This window comes from Zea mays, chromosome 5 (assembly GCF_902167145.1).
Source record: "Zea mays cultivar B73 chromosome 5, Zm-B73-REFERENCE-NAM-5.0, whole genome shotgun sequence".
Taxonomy (NCBI): Eukaryota; Viridiplantae; Streptophyta; class Magnoliopsida; order Poales; family Poaceae; genus Zea; species Zea mays.
This window is the reverse complement of record NC_050100.1, coordinates 190543181-190563609: the sequence shown is the minus strand read 5'-3', so window position 1 is coordinate 190563609 and position 20429 is coordinate 190543181. Positions and strand designations below refer to the sequence as shown.

The 20429-nt window shown below is 43.9% G+C and overlaps 1 protein-coding gene across 1 annotated transcript; it reads right to left on the bottom strand.

The window, feature by feature from the left end:
* Positions 1-348: 348 nt before the first annotated feature.
* Positions 349-2772, bottom strand: LOC100381820 (phenylalanine ammonia-lyase). The gene has a single exon (NM_001174615.1). It carries the CDS (start codon positions 2666-2668, stop codon positions 521-523), a length of 2148 nt encoding a protein of 715 aa, NP_001168086.1. The 5' UTR covers positions 2669-2772; the 3' UTR covers positions 349-520.
* Between the last annotated feature and the right edge of the window lie 17657 nt (positions 2773-20429).

Sequence of the window (20429 nt, the reverse complement as noted above, 5' to 3'; positions counted from 1 at the left end):
ATGGAGGCTTCTGACTTTCCATTCGAGGATAAAAAGTTTTAGCGTTCAGAGAAATCACACAGAGATCCTTGCATAAAATCAGAAGAGTATTTATGGCTGAAAGTTGCTCCACGGCGTTGAAATTGAAAGTTGGAAGTCTCAAAAGGGTCCATGGAATTCGAAACGGGCCATGGTTGGTGAGCAAAAAATGTTGACCGGAGAAGAGAGAAACTTTTGTGGTACAGAGCTTAATGTCTTCAAACTATTTTTGAAAAGTTACCCTGTGAAAAATTCCTTGAAAAGCTTTACGCTTATACAAATTTCTCACAAGATTTTTTTTTCAAAAAAAAGTAACACTTGGATTTAATTAACTGCAAATATGATTCGCATACTCGAAAACCTATTACATGTTCGAAGTTGGTTACAGGGCGTTGCAGCTGTATGACAAGAATCCGTAGCATATCAACGACAATAAATAAATTGGGAATAAAAAGCATTATTAGCTAAAAATACAGTCTTCTGCTCCTTGTATTTTCTCTGTTCAGCAGATGGGCAGTGGCTCGCCGTTCCACTCCTTGAGGCACTCGAGCAACGGGTCGATGTGCTTGCCCTGGTTGATGGCAACGAGCACCTTGTTCAGCTCCTCGCCGGGAGAGCGCGTCTTCTCGCCGGTGAGGTACACGGCTCCGAGCTCCTCGCGCACGAAGCGGTAGAGCGGGTAGGAGCGGCACTCGGCGATTCTGTTCGGTATCCCTGCCGTGCCGTTCTCGACAGCCGCCCGTGCAGCCTCCACCGCCTTTGGCAGCGCCGCGCGCAGGTCCTCCTCGAACTGGGCGACCTTGGCGAACACGGATGTCTCCGCGTTGAACTCGGCAGCGCCGTTGGCGAGGGCGCGCTCCACGAGCACGTTGCGAAGCTTCTTCATCAGCGGGTAGTTAGCGCTGCAGGGGTCGTCGGCATACGCGAACACCGCCTCGCGCTCGATCTCCTGGAGCAGGTCCTTCTCGCAGAAGCGGGCGACGTGGAGACCACCGGTGGAGTTGGTGCTCAGGGTCTTCTTCGCCACCGTCATCACGCAGCTCTTGACAGCGCTCTTGACGTTCTCCTCGATGTGGCGCAGGTCCACGGCCTGGCACAGGGCGATCAGGAACGTCGAGGACATGAGCTTTAGGATCTCGATGGCCTCAGCAGTCTTCCTGGAGGAGATGAGTCCCAGTGAGTTGACGTCCTGGTTGTGCTGCTCCGCGCTCTGCACGTGGTTGGTGACCGGGTTCCCCAGGAACTGCAGCTCGGAGCAGTAGGACGCCATGGCGATCTCGGCACCCTTAAAGCCGTAGTCCAAGCTGGGGTTGCGCCCACCGGACAGGTTGGAGGGCAAGCCGTTGTTGTAGTAGTCGTTGACGAGCTCAGAGAACTGCGCAAACATGAGCTTGCCGATGGCTGCGATGGCGAGACGGGTGTTGTCCATGGACACCCCGATGGGCGTGCCCTGGAAGTTGCCACCGTGAAGAGCCTTGCTTCGGGCGACATCGATGAGCGGGTTGTCGTTGACGGAGTTGATCTCGCGCTCAATGGACTTGGTGGCGGCGCGGATAACCTCAATCTGGGGGCCAAGCCACTGCGGCGACGTGCGGAGCGCGTACCGGTCCTGCTTGGGCTTCATCAAGGGATCGAGCTCGCCGAGCTTCTTGGCAAGCTTCATGTAGGAGCTGCCCTCCAAGATGTGCTCCATGATGGCAGCAGCCTCGATCTGTCCCGGGTGGTGCTTGAGCTTGTGGGTCAGGTGGTCAGTGTACTCCGGCTTGCCGTTCATGACCTCGCAGAACACGGCAGACAGGACCTCGGCGAGGATGGCAAGGATATTAGCCTCGAAGAGCACAGTGGAGGCAAGGCCAGAGCCCACGGCCGTGCCGTTCACCATCGCAAGACCCTCCTTGGGCTGCAGCTCGAAGAAGCCGCCCTGGATTCCGGCAATCTTGAATGCCTCGGCGGCGTTGACCTTGCTGCCGTCTGGGGCAACCGCAACAGAGTTCTCACGCCCGGTGACGAGGCCCGCAATGTAGGAGAGCGGCACGAGGTCGCCGGACGCGGTTACCGTGCCGCGGAGCGGCAGGCACGGCGTGACGTTGGCGTTGAGCAGCTTGACGATCGCCTCGAGGATCTCGAAGCGGATGCCAGAGTACCCCTGGAGGAGGGTGTTGATGCGGACGAGCATGGCCGCGCGCGTCGTCTCGGCCGGCAGGACGTGGCCGTCCGCGCCGGTGCCGAAGGCGCCGGCGTTGAGGAACCTGATGAGCTCCCTCTGGAGCGCGCCGCCCTCCTTGGTCCTCCTGTGCGACGTGGCGCCGAAGCCGGTGGTGACGCCGTAGCTGTCGGTGCCGTTCATCATGCTGGTCATGACCCAGTCGCTGCTTGCCTTGACCCGGCTACGGGCAGACTCGTCCAGCTCGACCCGGGCCTCGCCAGCGCCGGTGGCCACGGCGGCCACCTGCGCGATGCTGAGGCTGGCGCCCTCGATCTTCACCAAGGGTTGGCGGTACTCGGCCACCATCCGCTTGACCTCGTCCAGGTGGCTGCCCATCAGCTCCTCCGCCGCCTTGCCCCAGTTAAGCGGGTCGGCGCGGGGCGTCGCCATGCACAGGGAATCGCTGTTGGTTGCAGCAACGCCGCGGCCGTTCTCGCACTCCATTGCTGTGGGGCTGGGTTATGAGCAAGAGGCACCTACGCCGTAAATGATTTGGGATCAGAACTAGTAAGGCGATGGCCTGTTACTCTTGATGGAGAAGAGCTGGTGATGGTGCTGCTCTTCCTGGAGTGAAACAGAGGAGGAGGACGCGTTTAAATAGCGAAGGGCTGCGCCCGCGCGGCTCGGGGGTTGGTCGCCTTTGCTGTAAACAGCGCCAGTGCCGCGTTGCAAGTGATTTGTTTGGGGGAGGCGAAGCGAAGCGTGGAAAGCGTCGCGATTTCGTTTCGTGGTGGCCGACTGGCCGCTCGGTCGCGGAGGACGGCTCGGTCGCGCGGGCGGGGGTTGGTGCCTGCGCGGGGGTTGGTAACAGGTGAGGGCAGGGCTGCGTCCACCGTGCTCGCTTCGTCCCACCACTCACCTTGCTACAGTTTGCTGGCAGACGTTTGGTCCTGCTTTTGCTCTGATTTGGGGGATAGGATAGGATGGCAGCCAGGCGCACTGATGGGGTGTCGTATTGTGGATGCAATCGAACGTAGGCATCAGGCGAGTAGATACCAGCAGTTAACAATGTTTTGAAGGACCATTGGTGTCAGCAACGATGATTTCATTTGGCACGGAAAAAGCATACATATTGATCTTTCTAAGAGCGAATGCAAAGCCCATTACCTTGGGGGTAGTTAGAGGTTCACTTTACAAAAATGGAGCGCCTGGTTAGGTAGACGGTCAGATTTCGGGCAGTTGGACAATTTCTCTACGGCGCATGAGGTTTCCAACGCCTTTGTTTGAAGTTTGAACAGAGACCAATCAGCCAAATCAAATGTGCCGATTATCAGTCAACGACGCTGCAGGATTCTCCATTTCTTTGGACAGAGATACTTGCACGTATTCTGCAACTACATGAACCTTGACTACCGGCTCCATAAAATTTCTCACCCGAGTCTCTTGATTTCTTGATCTGCCTTGACGCCTCAATAACTACAGGTGGAGAAAGGTTAATACCCCGTTTGGATGTAGATATTGGAGCACAGGATTGAGAATTACACAATCAGCTTTCCTAAATCAGCTTTCCTAAATTCTGTTGTTTGGTTGCACGTGAAATTATAACTAGAAATGTTAGAAATATAGGCATTTTCCGTATTATTTTAATTCCATAAATTAACATTATGATGATGACATATAAAATATGTTTAATCATAGAAATCATTATCTCAAATATATCCATAACAATATGGATAATGAGAACACAAAGCATATGAAGCATGTAAATCATATAAATAAAATAAGTATATAAGCATGGTTCATGGATTATTGCAGAACAACTGGAAATAAACAGATAACAATATAAACAAGATGACTGTAAAAATAAGACAGACAGATATAACATTTATAATACGATAGAACAGATTGGATAAATGTATGGCTATAAATAAAACAGCAGGTAGGAACATATATAATTTGCAGAATGAAAAACAGTAGAGAGATGAATTGATCATACCCAGCCATGCGCTCCGAGGATCTAGATCCTTGTCCAACTTCACTTGTCATGTCAGCAGGAAGAAGACTTTGGGCAGTCGCGAAGACGCTCCCCAAAAACCTAATTGCCGATCCCTCGTGCAAGGTCTCGAACGGCAAGGGCTCCGGAGGCACCTGTCCTCTCGCTTCTCTGTGCGCGCAGAGTCACGAGATGGAAATACCCTCACTCGGCTGCTGGATTGTGTTCTGAAAGTGTTTTCTCGTGTGTACCGAGTGACAGGGGTGCTCCTCTATTTAACCTCTCGCAGAGGGAAGCTGAAGGAGAAAGGTCGCCGAGTCACGCCAAGAGTCGGACAGCTCTAGCCGAGTTATGCCATGAGTCGGCCAGCTCTCGCCGAGTCACGCCATGAGTCGGCAGCTGAAGGAGAAGGGTCACTCGGCTGGCTGGCGAAGAGACAGGGTCACTCGGCTGACGCGGTTAGTGAGTGCTAAAAATTAACACAACCACACCACGCCCGCTCGCCTGCCTGCCTGCCTGCCTCGTCTCGCCTCGCCACGCCACGCCACGCCACGCCACGCCCGGCCCGGCCCGGCCCGGCCGGCGGCGGCAGCGGCGCGCGCGCGCGTGTGGCACGCCCTTGTCCATTTCTTGACTTCTCAAGTTAAGTGGAATAAATCCCACCATATAAGTCAAGGCAAAAGACCCTTGGACTTCCAATGTGGTACTATTGGTATTCTCCACCATTACACACCATAGAGTTTATTCAATAAATGGGCCAAGCCCATAAAAGATCCAACAATCCCCACCAAACTCTAGGGTTTGTAATGATGAAGTATCAGAATCACAATCCTTTGATATACCAGTGTTTCGATGGAGACTGTTAAGTTGAACATCCATCTAGAATAAGAGTTTCACTTATTCACAACTGAACAATGGACTATGCCTTGAATTGACAGTTTTGTGCGAAATAAGATTCACTCAAATCCTTTGCTGATACTAGGCTGCAGAAGGGTATTCCCGCTGTTTAGAAGCATATAAGTCACACTTCAGTGCCTTTCATGAGTATTTAGGGATTACCCAAGTCCCATAGACTGTGACTAGCAGTCTGACTCATATAGGTGTATTCCTCAGAAGATGTTCTGTAGGACAACATCTTACCTTTATAAGACTCTTGGAATACATTAAGGTAAAAACCATCCTGCCTTACAGATAGGAAAGATGTGCATCAGAAATGAGTTAAAGAAGGGATCTTTCCTCACAATCTACTCCTAGCTTGTTTCTCCACTCTACTTCACGGGATCTCCGATCACATAGAGCAGGTTACCACTATAGTAGATCTCACATGGGTCTCATACCCATTTCCCTCGATGCACTTTCTATCACATTGCGTGATAGACCCTTAGTGAATTGATCTGCCAGATTATTCGATGTGTGGACATAATCCACAGTAATAACTCCGGAGTTTTTCAACTTTCTGACAGATTTCAATCTCCTCTTAACATGCCTTGTAGACTTCATGTTATTCCTAGAACTGTTAACCTTTGTAATCACCGTTTGGTTGTCACAGTTCATGGAAATAGCCGGTATCGGTTTTTCAACCACCGGTAAGTCCAATAGGAAATCACGAAGCCACTCAGCCTCAGCCCCAGCAGTGTCTAATGCTGCGAGTTCTGCTTCCATTGTAGACTTCGTTAAGATAGTCTGCTTGCAAGACTTCCAGGAAACAGCGCCACCTCCAAACAGAAACACATATCCGCTTGTGGCATAAAGCTCATCAGCATCAGAAATCCAGTTGGCATCACAATAGCCTTCTAGCACTTTTGGGTTTCCGGTATAATGAATACCGTATGTCATAGTACCTTTCAAATATCGCAACACTCTCTCAAGAGCACGCCAGTGATCATCTCCTGGTTTCGACACAAACCGACTTAGCTTACTCACAGCATAAGAGATGTCTGGCCTTGTTGCACTTGCAAGGTACATGAGCGAGCCAATGATCTGGGAGTATGTCAATTGATCCCTTGCTATTCTCCGATTCTTTCTTAATAGCACACTGGGGTCATAAGGTGTTGGAGCAGGATCACAGTCACTAAAACCAAAGCGACTCAATACCTTTTTCCACATAATGGGATTGTAACAAAGTTACCCCACCATCAGCTTCTCTAACAAGCTTGATGTTTAGAATGACATCAGCCTCTCCCAAATCTTTCATCTCGAAATTGCTCGATAGAAGATTTTTAACTTCCTCAATCACATTGAGATTTGATCCAAAGATCAAAATGTCATCAACATAAAGACACAGCATAACAGACTCACCCCCACCATACCGATAGTATACACACGTGTCAGATTCATTTACAACAAAGCCAGCTGTTGTAAGAGTATTATCAAACTTTTCATGCCATTGCTTAGGTGCTTGTTTTAGGCCATACAATGATTTTATCAACCTGCACACCTTGTTCTCTTGACCATCCGCAATAAACCCTTCTGGCTGATCCATATAGATCTCCTCATCCAACTCTCCATTTAGGAAAGCTGTCTTAACATTCATCTGATGAATGATAAGACCATAAGAGGCTGCCACGGCTATTAATGTGCGAATTGTAGTCAATCGAGCCACTGGTGAGTAGGTATCAAAGAAATCTTCACCCTCCTTTTGGGTATATCCTTTGGCCACAAGCCTTGCCTTGTACCTCTCAATTGTACCATCAGGTCTAAGCTTTTTCTTGAAGATCCATTTGCAACCTATAGGTTGACAACCATAAGGACGGTCAACGACCTCCCAAGTTCCATTAGACATAATAGATTCCATCTCACTCCTTACTGCTTCCTTCCATAAGTCAGCATCAGGAGAGGAATATGCCTCACTAATGGTAGTTGGTGTGTCTTCCACAAGGTACACTATAAAGTCATTACCAAAGGATTTTGCAACCCTCTGTCTCTTGCTCTTTCGAGTGACTATAGTGTCATCCTCCTCAGGGATGTGCACGTGAGAATCCTCAGCATGATCTATAGGAATCGACAGTTCGTGCTCATGGGGAATTATAGTCTCATGACTTATATCACTAGGTGTATTCTTCATAGGAAACTCATTCTCAAAAAATGTTGCGTCTCTTGATTCCATGATAGTATCAACATACATATTAGGCACATCAGATTTTATAATTAAGAACCTATACCCAGTGCTGTGAAAAGAGTACCCAAGGAATACACAATCAACAGTTTTAGGCCCAAGTTTACGCTTTTTGTTGATTGGCACATTCACTTTAGCCAAGCAACCCCAAGTGCGCAAATATGAGAGATTTAATCTTCTCTTTTCCCATTCCTCAAATGGAGTGATCTCTTTGTTCTTTGTTGGAACTCTATTCAGGACATGACATGCTGTCAAAATCGCCTCACCCCACCATGCCTTGGATAATCCCGCTGTACTCAACATGGCATTCACCAAATCTGTTAGAGTGCGGTTTTTCCTTTCAGCAATCCCATTGGATTGTGGTGAGAATGGCGTGTCCTCTCATGAATAATACCATGTTCCACGCAGAACTCATCGAACACATTAGAGAAATATTCTCCACCTCGATCAGACCTTAACCGTTTTATTTTCCTCTCAAGTTGGTTCTCAACTTCAGCTTTATAGGCCTTAAAATAATTGAACGCTTCATCTTTTGTTTTTAAGAGATACACATAACAAAATCTAGTGGAGTCATCTATAAAAGTGAGAAAGTATCTTTTACCACCTTTGGTCAATATTCCATTCATCTCGCACAGATCAGAATGAACAAGTTCTAGAGGTGCCAAACTCCTCGCCTCAGCAGCCTTGTGAGGCTTGCGGGGTTGTTTTGATTCAACACACACATGGCACTTAGACTTTTTGACCAAGTTAAATTTAGGAATTAAATTTATATTTGCTAACCGCATAAGACAGCCAAAGCTTGCATGACAAAAACGTGAATGCCATAAATCTGACTCATCAGAAAAATTAACAGAATTCACCATTTTATTACACACATCATGCAGTGATAAGCGGAACAAGCCTCCGCAGTCATATCCTTTACCAACAAAAGTACCATGTTTCGACACAACACATTTATTAGACTCAAGAACAACTTTATATCCATCTCGACATAGCATCGAAGCGCTAACGAGATTCTTCTTGATAGAGGGCACATGCTGCACGCTCTTCAATGGCACCGTCTTTCCCGAAGTAAACTTCAGAATGACCGTACCAACACCAAGAACATGAGCACGCGACCCATTTCCCATCAACAAGGCGCCAGACCTCCCGACCTGATAGGAAGTGAACATAGAGGCATCAGCACACACATGAATGTTTGCACCACTGTCCATCCACCACTCAGGTGAATTACAGACTGAAAGAACAAATGGTAAAGAATTACCATACCCAGATGTTCCTTCTTCAGTTTCAGTGGTTACAACATTAGCTGATTTCTTGTCTTGAGTGAACTTGCGATCAGGGCACTCTCTTGCCCAATGTTGATCACTGCCACAGACAAAGCATCCTCCCTTTCCCTTGTTATTGTTGTTCTTCTTTTTAAACTGTGCTGTATGAACAGGTTTATTCGCGTTCTCTGGTTTGTTCTGGTTTTTCTTCTTGTTAAACTTGCGAAAGTTTCTCTTCTGCACCACATTAGCAGTAGAGGTCTCAACACTTTTTCCACTGTCCTTTGTTCTAGCCCTTTCCTCAACATCAAGAGTACCAATGAGCTCTTCCACATTGAACTCTTGTCTCTTATGTTTGAGAGAGGTAGCAAAGTCTTTCCAAGAAGGTGGCAACTTGGCGATTATACCGCCAGCCACAAACTTGTCAGGCAAAGGACAAGGAAAAAGTTCGAGTTCCTTAGCTAGTGCCTGAAACTCATGAGCCTGTTCCACTACAGATCGGTTCTCAACCATCTTGTAGTCATACAGCTGCTCCATGAGATACAGCTCACTACTAGCGTCAGTAACTCCAAACTTTCCAACAAGAGCATCCCACAGCTCTTTCCCCGTGGGAAGGATGATATAGCTTTTCTGGAATTTTGTGTCCAGTGCGCTAATTACTGCTCCTCGAAAGAGGTTGTCTTCAGCCTTAAACTTAGCCTCATCCTCAGGAGGTAAGTTGGCAGGCTTGCCCTCATCGGCATGAAAACAAGACATTGCAGTTAGCCACAATTCCATCTTAGCTTTCCATATCAAGAAGTTTTTACCATCAAAAGGATCAGGCTTTAGCACAGCAGCAAAACCTCTGACAGAAAAATGCCTAACATTAGGTTTTTGGATTGTTAGAAATATAGGCATTTTTCGTATTATTTTAATTCCATAAATTAACATTATGATGATGACATATAAAATATGTTTAATCATAGAAATCATTATCTCAAATATATCCATAACAATATGGATAATGAGAACACAAAGCATATGAAGCATGTAAATCATATAAATAAAATAAGTATATAAGCATGGTTCATGGATTATTGCAGAACAACTGGAAATAAACAGATAACAATATAAACAAGATGACTGTAAAAATAAGACAGACAGATATAACATATTATAATACGATAGAACAGATTGGATAAATGTATGGCTATAAATAAAACAGCAGGTAGGAACATATATAATTTGCAGAATGAAAAACAGTAGAGAGATGAATTGATCATACCCAGCCATGCGCTCCGAGGATCTAGATCCTTGTCCAACTTCACTTGTCATGTCAGCAGGAAGAAGACTTTGGGCAGTCGCGAAGACGCTCCCCAAAAACCTAATTGTCGATCCCTCGTGCAAGGTCTCGAACGGCAAGGGCTCCGGAGGCACCTGCCCTCTCGCTTCTCTGTGCGCGCAGAGTCACGAGATGGAAATACCCTCACTCGGCTGCTGGATTGTGTTCTGAAAGTGTTTTCTCGTGTGTACCGAGTGACAGGGGTGCTCCTCTATTTAACCTCTCGCAGAGGGCCAAATTAACACAACCACACCACGCCCGCTCGCCTGCCTGCCTGCCTGCCTGCCACGCCACGCCACGCCCGGCCCGGCCCAGCCCGGCCGGCGGCGGCGGCGCGCGCGCGCGTGTGGCACGCCCTTGTCCATTTCTTGACTTCTCAAGTTAAGTGGAATAAATCCCACCATATAAGTCAAGGCAAAAGACCCTTGGACTTCCAATGTGGTACTATTGGTATTCTCCACCATTACACACCATAGAGTTTATTCAATAAATGGGCCAAGCCCATAAAAGATCCAACAAGAAATCCCTCTCTGAATACAAGCCTCACCACTCGGTATTGCGTGGAATTAGACTGCACAATTTTAAACTCTAATTCAGTAACATCTAAACAATAGAATTAGAATTATAAATCATTTCAATATCATGTCTGATTTGGTATTCGACCCAATTCAATTCCATCCTCTCAATATCGACATCCAAACAAAGCATAAACAAACTCGCCATGCTTCTTGTTGCACTACTTTCCTGGATTTAGTCTAGATCCAATAGCGTACTCTAAATTTTATTAACTAATTTTTTTGTTAAACTCTAAAAGATTGACCTTATATCTCTTATCGGCAATGTTTTATATATCTCATCCTCTATATCTTACCAACAATAGTAACCAACATTTTTTGGAACTACATTATTTGTTACCAAAAAATATCCACTCTTGCATATTACAAACCTTGTAATATAAAAAATTTAATATTTTTTAGAATTCAGGCCTCCAAACATATTCAACACTACATGTGAGCTTCCTCTATAAGCTTGAAGTTTGTAATCCGACTTGCAGAGGAAGACTACTCTGGCTTCTTTCGTATGCTATACATGATGGCAACGATCCTATATTCCTATATATATGTGTGCGACAATCATTCTTCATGAAATATGACACATTCCATTCACTTCATCGGAATAACCAACATGATGGACGACAAGGAGAGTAACTTTATAGTTTATAGTTAGGTTGACCATGAGGAGTTCGAATGGCAATCATTGCTCTTCGTGTAAGCATAAGGACGTGTGGGACGTGATCAACTGATCATTTAAATGAAGACACAAGAATTCGTCTAACTATTTCTCTATTTCTTCGATGTGCGAGTCCACACCAAAGCTTAGTTTCGAAGGAGGTGACTTATTGTGCTTGCAAATTATGAATCGTAAAGTTTGTATTGTCTACATCGATACTTATTGTGTGCATGGATCTTGCAGGTTAAAAAACAGCACCATGTCTTTCTTCACATTGTTGACATCGTCTAGAAAGTCAACCCCTACTTCATGTAGAGACCTAACTGCACTGGTCAACTTGGGCTCAGCGCACTCTAGAAGGTTGTGGCTGCCATTCGTTTTCTTGTGTATGGTGTTCCTATAGATTTCATGGATTTCCTAGCATGCTCGACATCATCGACTGCATGCACTAGGAGTGGTTTAACTACCCTGCCGCTTGGAAGGGTATGTTCACTAGTTGGGCAAGCACCCTCCCATGATCCTCGAGGCAATGGCCTCGTACAATATATGGATTTGGCATGCATACTTTAGGATGCCCAAGAGAAACAATGATATCAATGTGTTGGATCAATCTCCTATTTTTGTCAGGCACGTTAGGGGGAGAGTCCTAATTGGTTTCATGATGAACAGAAACAACTATGACATGGCTACTACCTTGTTGATGGTATTTATCCTGACTGGCTGGCCTTCGTTAAGATGTTACGACATCCAACAAAGCTAGCATTATTTGGTGTTCTGCAATCGAGGTGGGCAGTAGTCTGGTGTCTAGTATATGACTAGTCGCGTTCATACATTAGTGATATATTGATCGCATGCATTGTAATGCACAACATGATAGTGGAAGACGAAAGGGGGATCACAATGAACTGAAACTTTGACAACCTAGTCCTTATTGCTAACACAAGCCAAGGCAAAACGCATGAACGTGGTTCGTTCGTGCCAGAGCACCACCATCTGAACACACTTACTTCTAGCTTCAGTGCGACCTCATCAAGCATAACTAGGCTTTACTTGGTTCAGGTGCATCATACCACTAGTGGTCAAGGTAGGAGTGTTGGCATCAATGTGGTATGTGTATGTTGTCGTTTGTATGTGTATGTCGTCACATGCTCAACACCCCTTATGGTACCACTACCGGAATCGCGTTCTTTGCCGAGTGTCTAAGACACTCGGCAAAGGCTATTTTACACTCGGCAAAGGCTTTGCCGAGTGTAACACTCGGCAAAGAACACTCGGCAAAGATTTCATCGGCAAAGGGTTCTTTGCCGAGTGCTTTTTTTTGGACACTCGGCAAAGACTTTGCCGAGTGTCAAAAAGCACTCGGCAAAGAAAAACACTCGGCAAATTATGAATCGAAAAAATAAAAAAAAACAGCAAAACATTTTTTAAATTCTAGAAACAACTCCCCTATTACCTTACCCGTTGCCCTATCATTTTTCACTATTATTTTGAATCAAACTTATATGTTTTGTAAATGGTGAGATTCGAACTCGCAACCTCTCTCTCGCGCATACCATCCTATATCACTACACTACTACACCAATTATGTTTATATTATGTTTCCATTCCCCATGTACTATAACAAATCGAGAGTAATTTGATTATTTAAGGCACTAAATGAGTTCATTTGAAAATGTGACCAACTATAAAGTTGCATAACTTTTTGAGATCTAAAAGTTTTATTTTAATAGTTTCTACATCCGAGACCGTTTATAAAATTTGAATTTTAAATTTAAAAACTTCACATGAAATTTTCAATGATAAGATGATTTCAAATCAAAAAATTGTCAACTACAAAGTTTCATTACATTTCAAGACCTACAACTTTTATTTTGGTGGTTTTTCCATCCGAGACAGTTTCAAAAATTCAAATTTCAAAATTCAAACATAGTTTTGTATAACAAGATGATTTCAAACTAAAACATTGTCAACTACAAAGTTTCATAACTCTTCAATACCTACAACTTTCATGTTGGTGGTTTTTCCTTTCGAAGTCGTTTTCAAAATTCAAATTTTAAATTTTTTAAATTCAGACGTAGTTTTCGTTGACAATATGACTTCAAATGAAAAAGTTGTCAACTATAAACTTCTCAAGATCTACAAAGTTTATTTTGGTTGTTTGGTAATTTGTTTATCTCAGATGATGGTTCTAACAATATGCACAAATTCTATACGTCTCTTTCGTAGTTTCATAAACTACGAGAGAGATATAGGTTTTATGAACAAATTTATTTTTATTTTGTCATATGAAGAAATGTTCAATATATAAATTGTACATCATGATGAGTTATACAAATTTGTAGTTGAAAACTTTTTCATTTGAATTAATTTACTACTTTAAAATGTGATTTTTAAATTGTCTTTGCCTAGTGTTGGAGAAAAAACACTCGGCAAAGAGCTCTTTGCCGAGTGTTGTATTTGTGACACTCGGCAAAGAGCCCTTTGCCGAGTGTCAAAAAAAGACACTCGGCAAAGAAACTCTTTGCCGAGTGTCAAAAATAAAACACTCGGCAAAGAGCTTCTTCGCCGAGTGTTTTCTTTTACCGAGGGTTTTTTGCGTGGCACTCGGCAAAGAGCTCTTTGCCGAGTGCCCGAAATAAAACACTCGGCAAAGAATATGACACTCGGCAAAGAGCCAAATTCCGGTAGTGTACCAGTCCTTTTACCGGATGCTATTGGAGACCATCTCAGAGCTTGTGCTTCACATGTTCGCCTCCACGTGATGCACAAGGCGTGCGAACACGAGGCGGTCCAGTCATCGGTTGGTCTAGTCCTGAAAACAATTTTGCTGCAACTGCACTGGTGTGTTCTTCCGTTTGGTCACCGGCTTCTACACTAAACAAACTGAAAACGATTTTGCTGCAACTGTCACAAGCATACGTTTCTTTCAATCGTCGATATATGGCAGTAGTACCGAATTTTTTGCATTTTGGTCCTTCATTAGAAAAAAATTCACGTTTGGACCCTAGAAAATTTTAATGTCATTTTTGGACCCTTTACTCGGCGCCGTAGCCTGTGGCGCCGAGGTAACACAGCTCGGCGCCATAGGCTATGGCGCCGAGGTACGTGCCGCGTTGGCACAAACGGACGTTGTGGCGCCGACGTAGTGCCGAGCTCGGCGTCATAGATCTTGGCGCCGAGCTCTGTTTTATACAGAAAACTTGTCTAGCTCAGTTGGTAAAATTAAAATACAAGGCTTTTAAACTTGTGGTCGTGGGTTCGAGCCCCACGGTGGGCCTTTTTTAATACCTTTTTGTCTTTGTCACTTATTTATTTTTTTGTTGTCCATATTTTTCGTATATGTCGCTAATTTGTCCGTCTTGATTTATTTCTCATCCAGTTTTATTTTTGTGACTAATTTGTTTATTCGTCCAAATTTTTTATCCGGCGAGCACAACAGTTGTATATGCAGTAAATTCTAAAATATATCATCAATGAGACAAGTATATAATGGAGTATACTTATTTAGTGCGGAAGAAAAAAAGATGAATATGTGTGCTTCTTTTTACTGGGAATATGTTATTATGGATTTAAAATTTATGTTCAAAAGAACTCAATGAAAATATAATATTTTTATTTGATCACGATTGAAGTAAGAGTGTTCTCATTAGATTTTTATTGTAGTTAGCTGAGCAAACAACGGGAGAAGTTGACGGCTTTTAAGTACTGTGGCACACAGCTGCTGTGCTCGCCGGATAAAAAAATCTGGACGAATAAACAAATCAGTCAAAAAAATAAAACTGGATGAGAAATAAATCAGGACAGACAAATTAGCGACATAAACGGAAAATATGGACAACAAAAAAACAAATAAGTGACAAAGACAAAAAGTATTAAAAAACGTCCACCGTGGGGCTCAAACCCACAACCACAAGGTTAAAAACCTTGTATTTTACCAACTAAGCTAGACAAGTTTTCTGTTCAGAATAGAGCTCGGCGCCAAGATCTATGGCGCCGAGCTCGGTACCACGTCGGCGCCACGACGTCCGTTTGTGCCAACGCAGCACGTACCTCGGCGCCACAGCCTATGGCGCCGAGCTGTGTTACCTCGGCGCCACGGGCTACGGCGCCGAGTAAAGGGTCTAAAAATGACATTAAAATTTTCTAAGGTCTAAACGTGAATTTTTTTCCAATGAAGGACCAAAATGCAAAAAATTCGGGCAGTAGTACCATATCAGGAGGCTGCCACTTTGGTTCTTTCATGAAGCGGTGGCAACCAGAATGTGTAGATCTACAAGACTGGCCAAACTGCAGTCAAGTGCATGCTGCTACCATGCATTCTGAACCCTATTAACCAACGGGCAGACTATCACCACAAAGCACAACCTGACAAGCCCCCGGCCGGGGACCGAATATATTCGTCTTTCCCCTTGTTGTGTGTCCATGTAAACGAGACCACCACAGAACCAGTGCGACCAAATGCAATGGTTCAAAGCCAGGAACCGTGTACGTACTTCACATGCATCATGCATGGATGGACGTTGCCCCATGCATATCACACTTGAGGCAACGAGGAGGCCAAGTCTCCCTTCATCTCGTTACTTGAGGGCTGGAGACAAGCATGAGAAGTGGCATCGCTTATATGCATACACGTTATATGCTATATGAATGTCTATTTATGATGTGTTTGGTCTCAGATCAAAATAGAATGAATGGGGGCGACATCGTCCCCTTGATTTCCGATGTTTACTTCGTTCGACGTGACTTATCAAACACTACAAAAACTATGACCGACTATTTCATCCCTTCTTATACATCCAATCAAACACATCCATGCACACAACAGTGAGCAGAGAGCACCGGGCGGGACCAGCATTTATGTACGGATTATTGGTGGCTGATGCATGGGCACGGCGGCCTTCACTCTTTGTGTCCTAGCAAGTGATGGTGCTAGTTTATTTTTAAACAAAATGATGACAAATAAAAAAGGGAGGGAGTAGCTAGAGTGCGAGGCACATGCAGCGTCCATGTCAGGGCTTCCTTCCTTGCCACACAATATGTCAAGTGCTCAGGTATGCAACGTATGTACAGGTGTTAGGTACTACCTAATAAACTGATGCGGTAATCGTAATCAAGGAGAGGAAAGCTCGTGTGTGTCGCATGCTAAATCGAATAGCGATGGTGATGACAGATGAGGTGAGAGGTTTAGGTGTCTCTAATCTGGCCGTTAAAAATATTTGCTAGCTTACTCAGCGAATGGTTATACAAATTACTTAATGAGGATGGGATATGGCAAGAATTACTCAAAAATAAATATCTAGGAGATAAATCTCTTACTCAAATATCTAGAAGACCAGGTGATTCCCACTTCTGGTCAGGTCTAATGAATATTAAGGATCAATTTTTTAGATGGAGCCACTTCCAGGTGAGGGATGGACAAGCTACTAGATTTTGGAAGGATAAATGGTTAACCAGCCGATCTCTTAGTGAGCGATTCTCTAACCTTTGTAATATAGTGTGTAATAAGTCGGCCTTGGTTGCACAAGTTTTTCTAGATACGAACTTTAATTTATCTTTTCGTAGAACAATTACGGGAATTAAATTAGTGGAGTGGCGAAACTTGCTATATTTGCTAAATTCGGTTAGTCTGAACCCATCTAGGGACAAATTTGTTTGGGACGAGCATAAGAATGGAATTTTCTCAGTCCAATCTATGTGCCATTTATTGATGTACAATCCTAACAACAATCGGAATAAGATGATTTGGAAACTTAAGATCCCCTTGAAAATAAGTCTTTTGTGGAATTTAGGTCGAGGAGCGATCCTCACAAAAGATAATTTAGCCACAAGACGATGGAAAGGTAGCTTGACTTGTTGCTTTTCCAACCGAAAATGAGAGGATACAACACCTTTTTTATTGCTATATTGCCAAAAATATTTGGAGAATAATTTACTTTTCTCTAAAATAGAAATGTTCGTTAACATTAATCGTATTATCGGGTCGTGGGCAAGTAATAGTGAGCAGGGATACAAAAAATTACTTCTTACTGGAAAATCAGCTTTATTTTGGTCTATTTGGCTTACTCGAAATGAGGTGACTTTTAATCACAAACCAATACCATCAATTGTGCAGGTCATTTTCAGAGGTACTCATTTATTCAGGTTATGGAGATTCGTACAGAAGAAAGAAACACATCAACAAATTTTTGATGTGTGTCAAGCCTTAGAAGTGGTGGCGATGGAAGTCTTTGCGAATCATGGATGACGATAAAATGCAAGACTTGAGTGTGGTGTGGATAGTGTTATCCATAGTCACGATATTTAGTTCCATCAAGTTAGCTTCATTATCCAAGCACTTGTTCATTGAGTTAATAATTGACGTGTAATGGTTGTACGCATTTGATGTAAAAGCCGGAACTCTTTGTTTCCATAATAAAAAAACTAACAATCCTGATATCTTCGAATCAAGCAGGCTGTTTCGTTTCGGATTAAAGCCAGCCAAATTGTTGTAGACAAAATGTTGTAGAATCAATAGAAAATGATACGGATTAAAGCCATTTTCGAGCCATCGATAATAAGCTTCAACGTTAATCCAGCCATCTTTGTCACAATGGTTTACCGGGCAACGACCGTTGTGTAATCAGGCCTTAAATGCAATCGTGCAAACGAGTCTTCTAATTTGTTAGATATAATCAACTATATATTACATTTAACAATTAAACCCTCCTACCACCGGATCATCTAGATTTATATAAAAAATAACCTAATAAACCACAGTTATATCCAAACTTTAAAATCACTGCTCGTGCCTACACATTTGGCATGTCGAAGCCTCTCCACGATGACAAACCAGTCCTAATTTTGTTCGTTAAGAGATAACTGCTTTTGTGTTCGGTCACTTCTTAAATCCACGTATACGGTCGTCTCTCCTGGGAAGAAAGCTCTTGACATATAAATTTTATAATGTAGTAAGGATGATACACACGCGAGAGGTACTAGAAGAATATTTTGTGAAGATAGAGCCACGTCGAAGCTTGCGGAATAGGTGCCGTGCGTGATGAACATCGATTTATGGGCTCCAATAGACATGGGTTCATCGTAGCTCGCAACTATCGTGGCTGACAACCATATCAACACTGCTCGTCAACCTCCCCCTCCATCTTCAAAGGTGTAGTTCATCATGACTCGCAGCCATCGTACTTAAAGTATTTTATATGTTGAACAATATCTCAGTAAAATAATTATAATTTTTTTTGAATAAAACGAGTTAGTTAAACTTATATAAAAAAGTCAAATAAATTATAAATTAGAACAAATAGAATAGTTAATAAACCACATATAATAGAATTGTTATAAATGCTGCTTCTTTTTCCTCCGATCGGAACTGTTCAGCCACCTTCCATCGATAGCAAACTTGGAGGTTCAAAAATTGTAAAAATACAAGAATTAGAAAGGTTTTACTCTTTATTTCTTTGAAAGGTGTCGTCGAAGAAGGTTAGTCAATGTCTCTCATAGCTTTTTTGCACAAGTGTAAGAGCAATCAAGCCCTATATATCCGTTTCAATCAATCTGAAGTGTAGAGAAGTCTACTGTTTTTTAGCGTGGTTAATTGTAGACCCCTCGTGGACATGGTGACTTCTTTTAACATTTTAAGTATTATTAAGATAATGGACACATGGATAACACATACTACTCTTTAAATTATAACGGACATGCACTTCCGATTTTTTTTGTTTTTTAGCCCCTTTTGTGACACAAATTTACGTTTGGACCCCCAGGAATTTTATTTGCACGTTTGGACCCGATGCTCGGCGTCATAGGCTGTGGCGCCGAGGTAACACAGCTCGGCGCCACAGCCTATGGCGCCGAGCTATGACGTGGCAGCAACGGCTACCTGCGTCTAGGGCTGACCTGGCGCCGACGTGGTGGCGACGCGGCCTCGTAGCTCGGCGCCACAGATCTTGGCGCCGAGCTACGAATGCCTATAAAAATGGCCGCGCGGCTGGCCGAGAGCAGCACATTTCCACTCATTTCCAAACTTCGTAAAAATTTGCTGGATTCAAAGATTTGTGTTGGTTCACTTCGTAGACCAAGGTATGGTGCCCAACTGATTCGTTTTGTATATTGGGTTGTTAGTTTCATAGTTGCTCATAGTTTAATAGTTTGTATAAACCTATTATATTATCATTTCGATTATTAGTTTGTGTAAATTTATTATAAAGCATATTAGGTACAAGTGATAATTATAATCGTTTATTAGATGAAAGACATGTACCGAGAGGAGTTGTGGCAGAAGAGAGGTCGTCCTCGGGAGTTATATCCGGACGTATCTAGTAAGGATGCTCCTATTCCTCCTGAATTCCCCGTGCCTAACTGTGACTGTGGCAGACTGGCTTGGGTACATCAATCACAACATCCAGACACGGCTGCTCGCTGCTACTACCTTTGTGGCGGTTTGGACGTACGTAGCTTATGACTTGTCACTTAATTTTGTTCGCATTCATTATTTTGTAGATGTGTAATAGTGCTTCCTTTCCATTATTTTAGGGGCATCAGAGGTGTTTCTTTTTCTAGTGGATCGTCGTCGTCCTCGTCGTCGTGGGCCACGTCCTCAAACGTGTCCCGCGTCGATCGCGAGGAGCTCAGTCCTGCTGTAGATGGTCCAACTGCACAAATGGGAGGCTGAACGTCCTGCTGCATATGAGGCACAGGCAGCTGCACGTCAACGCCCGCTAGAGACCGGCATCCACATCGAGCCGCTGCACGATGAAGACGACGTGATACCCTCTGTAATCGAAATATTAGTTACAGACATATGTTACAACATACAAATAAACAAGTTTTCTTTTAGACATTGATACTCACTGATAGTAACGATAGCGTAGTACTATCTGAAGTTCTCTGTGAGATACGCTCAAGTTCAACAACAGATACGAGCATAGAGTTTTTCTATCACAAGTTAAAACATTAGGATGCTCAAAACTAGACATAAAGCATTGAATTGAAATCTCTAATTTTATTAAAGAAGTAGTTACCACTCTATCAAGGATTGGAGCAGCCTCAATTTGGGACCCGTGCCGAGCATCCTAAAAAAGGGGGAAGTTAGCCTTGCTATGATCCTTTCGAAGAAGATTTTCTGCTAGATGTCGAGTGCACCATCTGTGGTGCATGGGTGCGTAGCCAGGAATCTGCTCTTGCACTGCATTAAGAATACCTTGGTGTCTGTCAGATATGACACCAACCTCGCGTCCAGGGCCTACGACATGGATGCGTACAAGCCGCAAGAACCAAGACCAACTATCTCTGTTCTCCCTCTCCACCAAAGCAAATGCCAAAGGAACCAGTGCGTTGTCTGCGTC